This window comes from Mesoplodon densirostris, chromosome X, assembly GCF_025265405.1.
Source record: "Mesoplodon densirostris isolate mMesDen1 chromosome X, mMesDen1 primary haplotype, whole genome shotgun sequence".
Lineage (NCBI taxonomy): Eukaryota > Metazoa > Chordata > Mammalia > Artiodactyla > Ziphiidae > Mesoplodon > Mesoplodon densirostris.
Genome location: NC_082681.1, coordinates 3,251,295 through 3,266,107, shown reverse-complemented (window position 1 = coordinate 3,266,107; position 14,813 = coordinate 3,251,295). Strand labels below are relative to the sequence as shown.

General features: G+C 59.4%; 2 protein-coding genes across 7 annotated transcripts; one reads left to right on the top strand and one right to left on the bottom strand.

Moving 5' to 3' along the window:
* Nucleotides 1-92: 92 nt before the first annotated feature.
* Nucleotides 93-8,384, bottom strand: IDH3G (isocitrate dehydrogenase (NAD(+)) 3 non-catalytic subunit gamma). Of its 3 annotated transcripts, XM_060087482.1 has the most exons (13): nucleotides 8,255-8,383; nucleotides 4,642-4,680; nucleotides 4,287-4,298; nucleotides 3,930-4,027; nucleotides 3,492-3,604; nucleotides 2,274-2,334; nucleotides 2,042-2,174; nucleotides 1,779-1,912; nucleotides 1,417-1,519; nucleotides 1,179-1,325; nucleotides 747-841; nucleotides 603-663; nucleotides 93-299 (listed from the first exon to the last, which is right to left on the bottom strand). In XM_060087482.1, the coding sequence occupies exons 1-13, from the start codon at nucleotides 8,333-8,335 to the stop codon at nucleotides 198-200; spliced, it is 1,179 nt and encodes a 392-aa protein (XP_059943465.1). In that variant the 5' UTR covers nucleotides 8,336-8,383; the 3' UTR covers nucleotides 93-197. The 3 variants fall into 3 exon arrangements, with proteins under 3 accessions (XP_059943465.1, XP_059943467.1, XP_059943466.1); XM_060087484.1 differs by lacking the exon at nucleotides 1,179-1,325 and having other exon boundaries at nucleotides 8,255-8,384; XM_060087483.1 differs by lacking the exon at nucleotides 4,287-4,298.
* A 269-nt stretch (nucleotides 8,385-8,653) lies between these two features.
* Nucleotides 8,654-12,574, top strand: SSR4 (signal sequence receptor subunit 4). Of its 4 annotated transcripts, none has more exons than XM_060087511.1 (6): nucleotides 8,654-8,784; nucleotides 10,647-10,762; nucleotides 11,582-11,656; nucleotides 11,813-11,902; nucleotides 12,128-12,226; nucleotides 12,419-12,574. In XM_060087511.1, exons 1-6 carry the CDS (start codon nucleotides 8,718-8,720, stop codon nucleotides 12,521-12,523), a joined length of 552 nt encoding a protein of 183 aa, XP_059943494.1. In that variant the 5' UTR covers nucleotides 8,654-8,717; the 3' UTR covers nucleotides 12,524-12,574. The 4 variants fall into 4 exon arrangements, with proteins under 4 accessions (XP_059943494.1, XP_059943497.1, XP_059943493.1 ...); XM_060087514.1 differs by having other exon boundaries at nucleotides 8,658-8,784; nucleotides 12,161-12,226; XM_060087510.1 differs by having other exon boundaries at nucleotides 8,659-8,784; nucleotides 10,644-10,762.
* Nucleotides 12,575-14,813: the final 2,239 nt, after the last annotated feature.

Here is a 14,813-nt window from a genome sequence, read left to right as displayed (position 1 = left end):
CCCTCTGAATGGGAAGCGTGCTGCCTGTTTTCTTAATAAAGTGTGACTGAAACACCAGCGTCCTGGAGTGACAGAAGCACGCGGCCAAGGGCTGGGGCAGAAGTGGGTTTATTCTGGGTCCACCCACCGAGCCAATTAGGGTGCTGGGGGCACGAAGGGGATCTAAAAGGGTGGGCCGAGCCAGTCCCAGGGACGGCCTAGGCCTCCACGGCCCGGCCGTTGATGACGCGGATATGGCGGATGATGTCCTGGATGGCTTCTGACGTGGTGCCCTGGCCCCCGATGTCTGGGGTGTGCATCTGCAGGAGACGGGCAAGCTTGGGCACACAGCGGGGCTCGGCCAATACCTGTGCCCTAGCCTGCAGGCAGCCCAGGGCTGCCCACAGTGCCCCGTGGCCTGCAGGGGCTGGAAGCGCCACCAGGAGGGCAATAAATACCAGCTAACGCCCCAAAGGCCCACTCTGCCTGGTACAACCCCCCACCTTGGGGGCAGCACAAAGTGCCGGGTTACCATTTCCAGCCCCTCAGTCGTCCTATCAGCTCAACCCGGGCTGGGGTGGGAGTTGGACAGGAGGCAGGTGGGGGGGACGGGGGAGCCTCACATTTTCATTGTCCATGGATGCCAAGACGGCCTTGCGGATGGAGGTGGCGTAGGAGTGGAGCCTGAGAAAGAAGGGCAGACTTCGGTCCTCGCGGCCTTGGGTGCAGGCCGGGGGCCAACGGCCCGGCATCGAGAAGCCACTTACTTGAGGTGATCGAGCATCATGCAACTTGCCAGCAGCGTAGCTGTGGGGTTGGCGATGTTCCTGTTGGCGATACTCTTGCCTGTGTTCCTTGTAGCCTGGAAGAGGCGAGACAAAAAGGAGGGGGCTGGGAAACGCAAGAACGTCGAGTGTAGACTGCATTTGTGTCAAGTGTCCAGAACAGGCAAATCCAGAGACAGAAAGCAGATGACTTCGGTGCCAGGGGCTGGGAAGGGGGAACAGAGAGTGACAGCCACAAGTACAAGATTTCTTTGGGGGGTGATGAAAACATTCTGGAATTAGAGAGTGGGGATGGTTGCACAACTCTGAGTATCTTAGAAACCAATAAATAGTACACTTTCAGGGGGTGACCTAGAAGTATGTGAGCTATAGTTCACAAAAGCCAGTGGCCCTGGCACTGCCGGTGGCACTCACCGTCTCAAACACGGCATACACGTGGCCGTAGTTGGCCCCAGCTACGAGGCCAGGGCCCCCAACCAACCCCGCACAGACGTTGTTGACGATGTTGCCGTAGAGATTGGGCATCACCATGACATCGAACTGCTGGGGCCGGGACACCAGCTGTGGGGCAAGGAGGGGACAGCCAGCACCTGGAGCATGGGCAGCCCCGGGAGCCCAGGGCAGGGGCCGCGCAGCATGGCAGCCTAACTACCTGCATGGTGGTGTTGTCCACGATCATATTCTCGAAGGTGATCTGGGGGTAACGGGCTGCCACCGCCCTGCAGCACTGGAGGAAGAGCCCATCGCCCAGTTTCCTAAGGGGGACGCAGGACACCAGTTTGGCCACTGCAACCGTCAGCTAGAGGGACGGGGCGCGCAGATGCCACAGAAGGCTGGGTTCTAAACCATAACCAGTGCCGTCTGCAGGATGGGCAGAATCCCATTCCACCTCCCCTAGGTGAGCACTGCGGTGAGGCCACAGCTGGGAAACGGGCAACAGGGCATAGTCCTGGGCCCCGAGTCCCAGAGAGCAGGCCCAGGCAGCAGCGCGAAGGGGCGAGGTGGGGGGCATACATGATGTTGGCCTTGTGTACAGCCGTCACTTTCTTGCGCCCACTCTCCTGGGCCAGTTTGAAGGCATACTCAGCAATGCGCAGGGACTTGGCCTCGGTGATGATCTTCAGGCTCTCCACCACTCCTGCCACACTCTGAGAAGGGGACGAGGGAAAAGAGACCCACATCCTGTCTGAGCCTGCCCTCTAGCACGAGGTTCCCCTCGGGCATGGCCTTCCTGACCACCGCCCTAGCCGAGCTCATGCCCAGCAACACGCCCCCACCTCATGCTCCAGGCTGCTATACTCGCCCTCTGTGTTTTCCCGGACGATGAGGATATCTATGTCCCGGTGCCGCGTCACCACTCCCGGCAGGCTCTTACAGTGGATGACGTTGGCGTACAGGTCCAGGCTGGTGCTAGGGGCACAGAGGGAGAAGCAGCCAGCAAGTGCAACGTCTCTCTGCTGGCACTACCCGCCCCCCGCCAAGCCCCCACCCCGTGCACCTGGCTCTCACCGAAGGATGTTGTTTCGGGATTTGTGGGATGGCGGCAGGTTATGGTTTGTTTCAATATTGCCTGCAGGACAGAAACAAGACCAGCAGGCTGGAGAGGGTGCCCCAGGCTCAGCTGTACCACCATATTCCCCTTTCTGACCCAGGGGATGTGTGCCGAGGGTGACTCCAACAGAAGAACACAACAGCTTCTGGCGGCAGAAGTGTTTCATGGAACACTCTAGCGTAACTTGCAGCGTAAGCCCCATGGGGGCAGAGGGGCACGTGTGTCTGTGCATTTGGTTCACTGATAGGCTCCTGGCATGTAGCATGCACTCAATAAATACTGAACGAATGAATGAATGAACAGGGGTTGGCATCTGGCCAGAAGGTCTTGCTAGACCCTGGGCGGGGAATGGCAAGGCCAGGGTCTAGCTGGACAGAAAGTGACCACTCTTGCCTACTAACAGGCTGGTGGCTAGGCTGGCACCAGCAAGGGGACCTTGGCCAGGGTTAGTGTCAGGCCCTGCGTCAATGAAGCACAAGAGCTCCAGCTCAGAGGCAGGTGGGGGTTGCCTTGAAAAGACCACAGCTTCACCTTGGCTGGGACCAGGGCACCCAGAGGGCCAGCAGCTGCTGAGAGAAGGCAGTCAGAGGGTGCCAAGTAGAGAAGGGCTTTCTCAGGGCCCCCAGGGCCGCCGGCCCTCCAACTCACACCCTGCCTGGACTTCCTTCACCCAGAGTGCCTTGGGCACCCTGTAGTTGACATGGCTGCCCCCCCACCCCCGTGACTGCACGGCCTGGGGCTCTAGCCGGGTTCATCTCTGCTCACTCACTCCTCACACAGAGCAGGTAATGCTCTAAAGTTTGCAGAATGAGTGATGGAAACCGTTTAAGGACCTGGATCAAACCAAGGCAAACTCAGAAAGGGTAAAGCTCCCATCGGTAACATCCACCGCTGTGCCAACTGGAACCAACACAGCAGGCAGAGGGTTAGAACTGCATCTCTGTGACACCTGGTTTGTGAAGAAAGACTCTGAGGGTCAAAGCTGACTCCAGCAGAGAGGGCTGCCTCAGGAGGGAAGAAGCGGGTGGAAGGGAGCCCATCCCCGGACGGGCTCCCGCAGAGCCTAGTGCCACTGAGATCTCAGAATCGCAGCATCAATGGGGCCGCAGGGACAAGTGTCAGCTTGGAGGTGAAAGGAATCACGTGCGGTGCCCCATCCTGGCCCCCGAGCTCACCCTTCAGGGCCACGCGGTTCCGCCGGATGGCCATGATGGCGTTTCGGATGTCCTCCTCGTCGGCATTGGAGCTCACATGCACCTCTTCGAAGTCCACAGGCACACACGCATGCCTGGGGCAGAGCAGGGTCAGGGCGGCGGCCCCAGGCCTCCGTCCGGGAAGCCTGCCTGGACCACTGGGTGCAGAGGCCTCTCCCCTGCTGCTGCCCACCCTGCCCTGGCTCTGGCTGAGGGGAGACTGAGCCCACCTGCGCCAGCTGACAGGCGTGCACTTACACTCCACAACGCTGTTAGTGGGCCCGGTTCCACCCTCCCCGTGCTCGGGCCAGCCTGGTAGGATCGCAGACACTGGGACAAAAGGCCTCCCACCACTGGCTCACTGCCCCTCTTGTCACAAAGTTCTCAGGGTCCCCCTGGCTGGGCCCAGGGGCTCTGTACCTGAACACAGACTTGACGTGCAACATGAGTTCTGGCCCGATGCCGTCCCCTGGGATCATGGTGACCGTGTGCCGCCCACCATACTTAGCCGACGGGGGCTAGAAGGACGGGGAGGCCTTCAGTTCCCTTCGTCCCTCCAGCACTGACCCAGCAGGAAGGCCCACTGGGAGGCGCCAGCTTGGGGTACCACACCCCTACACCCTGCCCCACCCACCCCAGACAGGGCTGCTCACGGCGGGGGACACTCCTGGGTCACGAGGACAACAGCAGAAACAGGCCCCGTCCCCGCCTGGACTCGGGTCAATCCCAAAGCAACTAAAAGCCCCAACCTAACAGGCAGATGAGAAGAACACTCACAATTGTTTGTTGCTAGAGGCGGGACAGGAAGGAAGAAGACACAGATCAGCCAAGGTTGGAGGAACAAGCTTTGCTGGGGAATGGGGCTGTTTCCCTGGGGCGCTGTCTAGCACGGTTCAGGGGAGAAGGGGTGGGCGAGCTCTGGAGACTGCACCTCAGGGGGAGAGACACAGAAGGGCAGGGAGCCCAGAGGCACGACACACACGTGTGCACACGCACACACACACCTCTGCACCCACGCCTGCCTGTGAATGCAACTGCATGTGCCTGTACACACATGCCTCTGCACACACAGACGGGCACACTTGAACATCAACACACGCACGTGCATGCACACACTCGGGTGGGTACTTACTGAGAAGCTCCTCCAGGGGGCTTCATGGGCACCTAGAACCTGGCAAAGAGAACCCAGATGCCAGTGGTTGCTGTCTAGCCCAGAAAGCCAATTTGGCAAGGGCCAGCCAAGCTCCTGGCAGGGAAGGCAAGCGTCCCCACCACGCCCAGACAGGCCCTGCACCTCACCGGTGCACCACTGTCTAGCGCACAGCAGCACACAGACCGGCCCGTCGGAGCACCGCGGAGGGTCGTTACAACCCTTTACACCTCCTTCAGGTCCCTGGTCAGTTTTTTAAAAAATGTTTACATCCCCCTCCCCACCTTTTGTTGTTTCTGGTCTTCTTCAGCCAATTATTCCTGCTCAGTGATTTCCTGTAACTTGGAAAAGTTGGCACGCCAAATGTAGTACAATAGGGAAATTGTGATAAACCACTGGGCCACAACGACCATCATTTACATCATTTTTAAAATCATGTTTTCTTACTACAAAAGCAGCATATGGACAGAACTCGAAGCTCAGAAGGAAGAAGATAGCCCCCAGCCCCCGTCCACCCAGAGACAAGCACTGCTGGCACAGTGGGGAACGGCCCTCTGGAATCGGAAATCTAAAAATGCAACCATTTTCAGCAGAATAGCAGATGCCAATCTTGCAGAAGGTTTTCATGAAGGATTGCAAAACTGCTTTGTGGCCTACATGGATGACAGATGTCCCCACCCCCCAACTTGAAACAGCCGCACTTGGTCACATCGGTGCCACGCCTGACAGCTTCAGAGCAAAAGCCACCAGAGCCAAATGGGACAGGTGCTCAGAGTGACCTATCTGGAGTCCCCACACTTTCCTGGAAGAAGCAGCCCATGTCCCAGCTCCCACCGCAGCAGGGCTACAGGCCCACACACTTTCCTCCCTGTTGTGCCCCACCTGGGTGCCCTTCAATCCAGAGACAGGGGCAGGGCCAAGGTCCTCCTTATCGCTTGGGAATGCCCTGCCACTTGCCTGCTGGGGCAGCAGCAGATCGTTCCAGCCAATGGCAGTCACTGTGGCCATTTTCCAAAGAGCCATGCCTTCCTGCTAGAAGTCTAGAAAGCTCAAAGCAGAGGCTGACCGCCCCATCTGGGTCTCCCTGGCTGGTATTCACAAGGCTCCCACTTGCACAGAGCTCTGGCAGCACAGGGTTAGGAAGGGGGTGACTAATAGGACAAGAGGCCCTGGGGGTTTCTGCTGATCCATGGGGCTCCCGGGTCTGCAGCCTGACGCATACTTGGGGCTTTTCTGTTTTCCTTCTAGCAACTGTCAGTATCTGGATTCATCTTATCTGTAGGCTCTCAATACAAACTTGTGGATGGTGTTTGTACTGAGACTGCCTTTCCTCCAGGAAGCCTTCCCTGATGCCCTAAGGCTGCTGAGCTGTTGGTCCCCCCGGGCTCCCAAAGCCCTACCCACCCCACTCCCTTCCCCTCAACCACAATCTCCCTAGGTTATCGCTGCTGTGCTCCCTCTCCAACCCCTAAGCCCCTGAGAGTGGACTCCATGTCTGTCTGATCCCCTACTGTCACCCCAAGACCGAGCAGAATGCCTGGTCCAGAGCTGGGACACAAAAAACATTTACTGAATGAATGAGCATATCAGAAAATGAAGGAAGATATGACGGGCTTTGAGGCTAAGGAGATCTCGGTCCAAATCCTCCATCTACTACTCTTGGTGGCAAACAGCTTAACATTGCTGAGCTTCCCACCCTTACCTGAAATCCACAGAATAGAGGAGCCTACTTTATCTGACTGCTGGAAACGTTAAGCAAGAAGAGGTATGCAAGCTGTTCAGTCACTAGAAGGGCACACAGGGCTATGCAAAAGCATACGCCCCCCCCCCCTTTATCCCACCAGCACCTCAGGCCAGTGTTCAAGGCTGCTGGCCAGTGAGGGGATGATGGGCTGACCCCTACAGCCCTGAGCAGTAACTCCTCCTGGGTTTCAGCCCTGTGAGGTCTACTGGCACCTGGCAGGTAACCTGGCCGTGCCGGCGAGCCAGCGCTCACACCAGGCCTGGCTCTGCATCTGCGCAACCACACCCCACCAGACCCTGGACCCCATCACTACCACCAGGGCTGAACCTCTCTCACCTGGTCCCAATGCTAGATGTTCCATCCAGCTTTGGCCAAAGACCCGGAGAGCTCTCAGGATAGTGACTTCCCTGACCTCGCTCTAGACGTATTCAGGCACCTTCCTTCAGGAGGTTACAAAGGTTCTGTGAAGCTACCTATCAAAGGAGCCCAGTATGAGGCAGGATGGGATATATGCATCGCTGTCCAGCTTGTTCATCAAGCAGGAAGGTGGGCTGTTACCCTCGTCCTTTGATAGTGCCACAGAAAGGAGTCCAGAATGGTACGTGTCCCAGCCTAAGGGCTCCCATGATCCACATTTTAGTGAGGTTTCTCTCTTCAGCATGTTTCTGTTGGATCAAGTACCAATGGTGGCTGCATGTTTTCCCACGAGGTCCCAATTAGTGGGACCAAAGATCTGGGCTTCATCTCTAAAGGTTCCCATACCCAGGACAACCAGTCTCAGGGCAAGGCATTGCCCACCTAGCAACCTTTCACTGCCCCCCCATCCCTGCCCCAATATGGACACAAGCACACACACAGGGGAAGTCAGGGAGGAGATAGATGTCCCCACCAAGATCCTACAAGAGCTTAGCTGCCAGGGACCTCTGGAAAGCCTCTGGTGAGCAAGTGGGAGAAGTCAGCATTTTAAACATAATTTCATAAACCAGAAGCTGTTACAGGGCAGTCTTCCCCAGGGATCAGAGGGGGGTAGCATGGCCGAAGACATGTCCACAAGTAGTGTCAGCAAAGTCACAGAGTTCTGGAAGGTCAGAGTTGGGTGGATCCTTTGCGACTGAGGAGAAATTGAAGCCCAGAGAGGTCAGACCTCTCGTCCCTCAAGGCCAGTCCTGACTCGATGACGCTTCAGATGGCTTCCAACCCACCCAAGGACTAAATTATCCTCATTCAAGCGTGTCAAGAGAGAGGAATCAGACCTGAATAACCAAGATCCTAAACAGAGAACAACGGAAGCAAAGCCCTCGCGGCCTCCCAACCCGCCAGCTTCAAGAATCCTAGCTCCTTCCCATTCCAGGCGCCTGCGGTGGGGGGTGGGGTAGGGGAGGCTCTGGGGCACCGGCGAAGTCCGATTCGCCACCTCTACTGGGAGAGGTGGCAAAGCGGTCCACAAAAGGGAAACTTGAAGAGGAAGGGCGGCCAGGAACCGATTCCCAAGAGGGCAAGAGCAAGGCGGGCCAGCCACGTGACCGCCTTGGGGGGGGTTCCCACAAGGACACTAGGGAGGTGACATTCCCCCCCGGGGTCCACTCTCCCCGCCCGTCGGGAGCTCCCCCGCCACAAGATGCAGACCCCTGAGAAGCCAGACCAGAATCAACTTTGGCTTACCCCTTCACTGACAGCGAAGGTGGCCAATCAACCCTGGCCCGCAGCACTCTCCCCTCCCCTCACGGGACCCGCAGCCAATCGGGCCCCAGGGCGCTTCGAGAGCGGCGGCCACCGGCCTAACCCTGGCGAGGTGCAAGTACCCCTCAGCGAGCGCCGCGGCTGTTCCCGTGGCCCGCTCCTGCTTCTCACCTCCCAAGGACGGCAGAGGAGGGCCGGCCTGAGCACTGCCTTCACAGCGCCGCCCGCGGCCGTCACCACCTTCAGCGCCATAATGGAAAGTGAGAAATGCCGCAGGTTCCGACTCGCAGATGCCGCTATCGCGAGAGTTCGGCGGGGCGCGAAGTCCCGGGAGGGGGCGTGGTCCTGCAGTGCGCACGCACACGGCCGCGCCGGTTTTCACGCCCTCTTCCGGCGCGGAGAGCGCCGCCGCCGCCGCCGCCGCCGCCGTCGCCGTCGCCATCTTGGGGGGGAGGGCGGCCAGCTGGGCCCCTGGTCCGGGGAGGGGACACGTCAGTGCCGCCGGCGACGTCACAGGCCCGCCCGGCCCGCAGGCCCCTGATTGGCTGCTGCGGCCTCTTACGCGTCGCGCTTCCTCGTCTGCTCCTCGTGTTCAGGGGAGTCGCTCTCTTTTTCCCTCGGCAGAGAAGAGGCGATGGCGGCGCTGGCATCTCTCGGCGCCCTGGCGCTACTCCTGCTGTCCGGCCTCTCCTGCTGCTCAGGTAGCGGCCTGGCCGGAGCTCGTTTCTGGCGAACCTCTCACCCACGACTGGTGGTGCGTGGGGGGAGGAGGGGTGCGGGCGAAGCGGGGGTCTGGGCTTTCTTCCTCAGAGAGGCAGGTGGTCTCTGGTCGCGGCAGCCGAGCCCACCACGCGCTCCTGCACCACACACGTTTACCAAGCAGCTGGGCTGCTGGGAGAAACAGCCTAGTCTGTTCCTCGTCTGCTCCCGCGAGGAAGAGTCCCAGAGCCTCTCCCGTGCGCCTGGCCCCAGCTCCAGCAGGAAAAATGACACACGTCCCTGCTGCCACTCCAGGAGCTCCCGGTCCCGGAGGGGGGTCGGACAGGAGCAAAGCTCTGCAGCGCCGGGCGATCGGAGCGAGAAACTGGGCCGGTGGGGAGGAGCCACCTGACCCGGTGCGGTGGGGCCAGGCCTCTCCAGGAAGAGAGCTCTGAGTGAAGAGGGAGCAGGGACGGTCCAGGCAGAGGGGCCCGGAGTGCGGGCGAGTTAGAAAGGAACTGAAGAGGGAAAGATGAGTGGGCCTAGAGTGCCGAGATCAGGCGGTTGATTTGTTTCCCCTGAGGCCTTGCTATATCCTTATAGGGTTTTTCAGCGGAGTCAGATGGCTTCACATTCTTGAGAGGTTGTTAACACTTAGGGTTAGGGTTGAGGTCAGACCGGAGTCCAGAAGTTTGTTTAGGAGGCGGTCCTTGCAGGAGCCCACCCCGGGCCCGGGGGCCTGGACTGGGTCAGGGCAACTTTCAGTGCATTCACTTTACCTGCCCTACTTCAGGCCAGCGCTCTTGATGCCTGCAGTGTTTCACCAGCCTAACTGGCCTCCCCGCCTGCACCCTGCTCACCTGTTCCTCAGGAACTCCCCCACGCTATAGCCAGTGATGCCTGGAAAGGACAGACCTAACTATAAAGCCCCTCTGTGCTCCCCCGTGTCCACAGGAGAAAGGTCAAGTCTAGCAGAGCGTGGAAGGATCTGGGGGATGTGGCTCCTGAGAACCACCTCCCACCCATGTTCCCAGACATCTTCCTCCCACCATTCCAGTCCCACAGCCTCCTCTGACTGCTTCAGCCTAAATCACGGCCCTGCCCGGACACCACATTTGGAGAGCAGTTGGCGCCTTGTGATTTAGGAAAGGAAAGGCACCTTTCCTTCCCTTTAGCTTCTAGCAGTGTGGCGATGACTACGGCAGCATCCTTTTTCTCAGTGCAGCCCTGTTCAAGGGGACAAGTTATGCTTTTGGACCCAGACCCTCTGCCATTTCTTTCCCTCTGGAAACGCTGGGGCCAGTCGTAGCCTTCTGTCAACTGTCTGGGGCAGAGACCCTTTCCTTCATATCAAAAGCCCCTGTAGGTTGCCAGCAGCACCATGCTTTGTGCAGAGGACGCCTTCAGTAAACTGTCCAGAGCCATGCATGGCTCTGAATTGAGGTCAGCCTGGCCCCCCCGGGCTTCTAGGGTGCTCCAGGGCAGACTGCATCCCTAAACCATTGCACGGCTTCCCTGTCTGCAGGTCCAGGCACAGACTCGAGTTGTGCAGTGAATTCATGCAGCATGCCCCCGCCCCCCGCACACTCACCTGTTCTGCCTGTACGTTGAGGTTCCACCTGTACAAAGCCTTCCTATCTCCCTTCCCCTGCCTTCCTTCAAGGCCATCCCACCCCTCTTTGACACTGTACTTCTGACTGATCATTTGGATCTGTCTCCCAGACCCCACCTGGCAGGGTCCAGAGGGCCCTTTGTGTTCTCAGCTGATGAGCTCTGGGAAGTGGGGTTAGGGTGGCCCCTTCTGCCCCTAAGCCAGCAAGCACAAGCCAGGCCTTAGCCGTTCATCTCTGCCTCTCCACAGCAGAGGCCTGTGTGGAGCCCCAGATCACCCCTTCTTACTATACCACCTCGGATGCTGTCATTTCTACTGAGACTGTCTTCATCGTGGAGATCTCCCTGACTTGCAAGAACAGGGTCCAGGTGAGGCAGTGGGGATTCAGCCAGGAGGGTGTGGGGGCGAGAGGTGAGCAGTGAGCCTGAGACCTTGGGCCCTCACTGGTAGTGGATGGGGTCAGACCTGGGGGTCTGTGTGGACGGGGAGAATCAGGGTTTTGATTCCCAGGTGTAGGAGAGATGAGGGCACAGCCAGGCCAGATTCTAGCAGATATTTAAAGAACATTCCCCTCACCTGCCTGCTCTGCTGCATCTATGTGCGGTGATACAGACAGACACCTTGCTGTGTGTGGAAAGAGCATATGTGTGAAGGGAGAGACAGCCAGGCTCAGCCCCCAGGCTCCTGCATCCCTTTACTGGTTGCTCTTTGCCGAAGTGTGTGTCCACATGTGTGTTTCATCGTTTCAAGACCAAGCAGCCCTGGCCTCAGCCTCTGCAACCTAAAGGCCCAGAGAAGGAAGGAAGTTGGGCCTTTTTAGGTACAATCTTCCTTAGGCAGCTCACTGGGTGTCCACGACCGTGATACCCCCTTCCAGGCTCAGAGAAGAAACAAGAACATTTCACTCATCCTGCCCCTGTTCAGTTAACAGGCTTGCTGTGGGTTAGGGAGGCCAGGCATAGGGGAGATGTGGCCCCCAAGGAGGGAGACAGACGTGGAGAGTCGTGGCAGGCTGGCCTCCGTGGTTCCTGCGCGGTACCCCCGCCAGACACACCGCAGTCCCCAGCTGTGCCCTGCGGCCTCCTTACCCACACACAAGCCAAGGGTGCTACTGTGGGCGGCAGGGCGGGGCCTCACCGGCAGCCAGAGAGGGGAGAAGGTGACTCTCCTCTTATCCCCTCCCCCAGAACATGGCTCTTTATGCTGACGTCAGCGGAAAACAGTTTCCTGTTACCCGGGGCCAGGATGTGGGCCGATACCAGGTAAGAGATGCTATGGTGGGGTCACTTTCGCGGGAGGCCACCCGTTCACGGGTGTGGCTTGAAGACCGGGCCAGCAGGGCTGGGGTTCTTGAATTCGATGCGCTGGCCGTGGCGCCATGTGCGCTGCCCACCTCCTGCCGAACACACCCCACCCAGGTGTCCTGGAGCCTAGACCACAAGAGCGCCCACGCAGGCACGTACGAGGTCAGATTCTTTGACGAGGAGTCCTACAGCCTCCTGAGGAAGGTGAGTGTCCCCGAAGGCCACCCAGGCCTGCGGTAGGGGGGGCATAGCCCACTGCCCCAGCTGGCTCCACCCTGAGGTCCCCTCTCTGACTTGGAGCAGGATGGCCGGTGGGTGCCTTCCTGCCCACCCACCCCACCTGGCCCTGTGCCTTCCGTGTCGCTCCTTCACCCGCGTTTCTCCTTCCACGACTCTGGCCGGTGTTCCTGCCTCTCCCACCCCACCCAGCATCGCCCCCTCACCCCAGCACCTCCCTCACAGGCTCAGAGAAATAATGAGGACATTTCCATCATCCCACCTCTGTTCACAGTCAGCGTGGACCATCGGGTGAGTGGCCGGAAGGGGCTGGCCCGGCCCAGGGGAAGGAGGGAGCAGGTGGCAAGCCTCGCCTTTTAGTGAGAGCTGGGGGCTGAGCCAGGTGGACCAGTGTGTCTTCACGCCCCAGAAGGAGGGTGGCTGGAGTGACTGGCCTTCTCACCCGCCCTCCCCCGAGAATGACTTTGGTCTCCTTTCTTGCAGGGCACCTGGAATGGGCCCTGGGTCTCCACCGAGGTCCTGGCCGCTGCCATCGGCCTGGTGATCTACTACCTGGCCTTCAGTGCCAAGAGCCACATCCAGGCCTGAGGGTGACGGCCCCCACCCCGCTTGCTTCTTTCAATAAACAATTACCAGCTATCCCAGCACCAGGGCTGTGTCTCACACACACACACACACACACACACACACACACACACACACACACACACACACACACACACACACACACACACACACACACACACACACACACACACACACACACACACACACACACACACACACACACACACACACACACACACACACACACACACACACACACACACACACACACACACACACACACACACACACACACACAGGCAGAGCTGGGTGACCAGCATCCCTCTGCCTGCCTGGATGGCACAGGCACTGAGTGGGGGCAGGTCTGGAGGTCCCCTTCCTCCTTGTGTACGTTTGCTTTACTCTTGGCCATTGTTAGCACTCCCTTCTCAGCCCCCAGTGAAGCCTTCGGGACCTAATACCCAGTGCCCACCGTCTCCCAGGGCTGCCTGCCTGGTTCCAGGTGGGGCACGGGGCTGTCTCTCCCCTCCGCCCCCCAATCTCTGGCAAAGAGGGGCCTTGTTCTCCTGCCCTCGCCCAGCCTGCCTGGGCCCGCTTAGGGAAGGACCCTCTGACCACCTGCCATTTCGAGGGCAACTGCCCAGGGCAAGTGGCGTGGGGAGCTTCCCCGAAAGCCAGCACTGAGCAGTGCATGTAGCCACAGCCCCTCCTGGCCTTCGGAAGGGCTCTCGTGCTTGGAGTCCTGGGCAGGAACCACACACTGAAGTACTTCCTGTGCTTTTCCCGGGGGGCGCAGCGAGCGGCCCTGTGGAGCTTATGCGGTCGAAGCTACTACAGGTAGCTGTCCAGGGGATTGGTCCTTCCAAGCTCTCCACTCCAGCGTCGTGCCTCCCAGGATGCTGTCACCTCGTGTCGGGTGGGGCACGGAGAAAGGCACAAGAGAGAACCCGGACCCCTGGGCCTCCAAGGAGCCCATCGTGAGCCCTTTCCAGTTCGGCTGTACCTTCCCTCCTAGCGGACCCTCTCAGCACCTGATGTTCTCGAGACACCGGGCGGGCGTCCCTGTGCAGGCTCCATGCTCCACGTCAACCCGCAGCCCTCCCACCAGCCCAGTTTCCCTGCTACCACCTAATGGCTGGAGAGGTGGGGGGCCCTAGGGTTCAAAGGGGCTGCATGCAAATCCCAGGGGAGCCCTTTCGCAGCTGCACAGGTTTGCTCAGCTGTGACCGGGCTTCCTCCAGGGTGTCGGTGAGGGGTCATTGAGATCAGCGTCCAAAGAGAGACAGCTGTGTGAACAAGTCTCCAGGGAGGCTGCACCCAAAAAGGAGGCTCAAAGCCTTTGTGAGTGGGCGGGGGTCTCCTCTGGGCTTTGTCCTCCACGGGAGTGTGGAGGGACCTGCCTGGGGACCTCCAGGCTAGGGGATGCCAGCCGTTCCCTGCCCCACACCCTCAGTCCAAGCGAAGCGGGTCAGCATGGGGTGGCTGGCAGGAATAGGGAGGCTCTGGGGAAGAGCCCCGTCCTTGCTCCCAAAACGGGCACAACAAGAACCATGGGGCCCCTGAAGACCAAGCCAGGCGAGAGCTGCTGGCTGAGGCGCTTTCTGCATTCCAGACAGGGCTGCTGGGAGCTCAGGTGGCGCCTGCCGGCTGAGCACTGCTCCTCCTCCTATTAAGGGGGAAAGTGGCAGCTGTTGGCCACCCAGCGGCTCTTTTTGATCCCAGCTCCACCACTCCACCCAGTTAAGTCACTGGTCCAGTGCTGTCACTGGTCCAGTGCGCCGGTTGCCAAGGGCTTCCAGATCTCCTGGTGTCAACATCTCCCCAGAGCCAGTGAGAGCCAAGCCCCAGCACCAGCTTTCACATAGCCAAGGGACCCCAGGATCCGGGCCTCTCCTGGCCCCCACCCCAGAGCAAAAGTGAGGTACCTCTAGAGCCATCAAAGTGAGCCCCCAGCAGCCAGAGAGGGATGCTCAGGAAACAGGTGGCTTTAAGTCTCCAACTCCAGCCAGTTTTCTGCGATGGGCTGGGTCCTTGGAACCCCATCCTTCACAGGAGCCTATATGGAGTGTGCCCTCCCGAGGAACCGGGCTGGTCACGAGTTGATGTTCCTAGCCCCCAGCTCCAGAGGCCTCTGAGGGATAAGGAAGGTGGTGTCTCGTGTTTGTCCCTTATCATCAACAAGCCCTTTCCTCCCTTGAAGCCACTGGTGTTCTGTGTGACATGCTGGGTCTTCCCTCCCAGCTGTTCAGACAGCAGGGCACTCGGCTTCTGGGAACGCAGGCTCAGGTTTCTTGCTCACGCCAATCTCAGC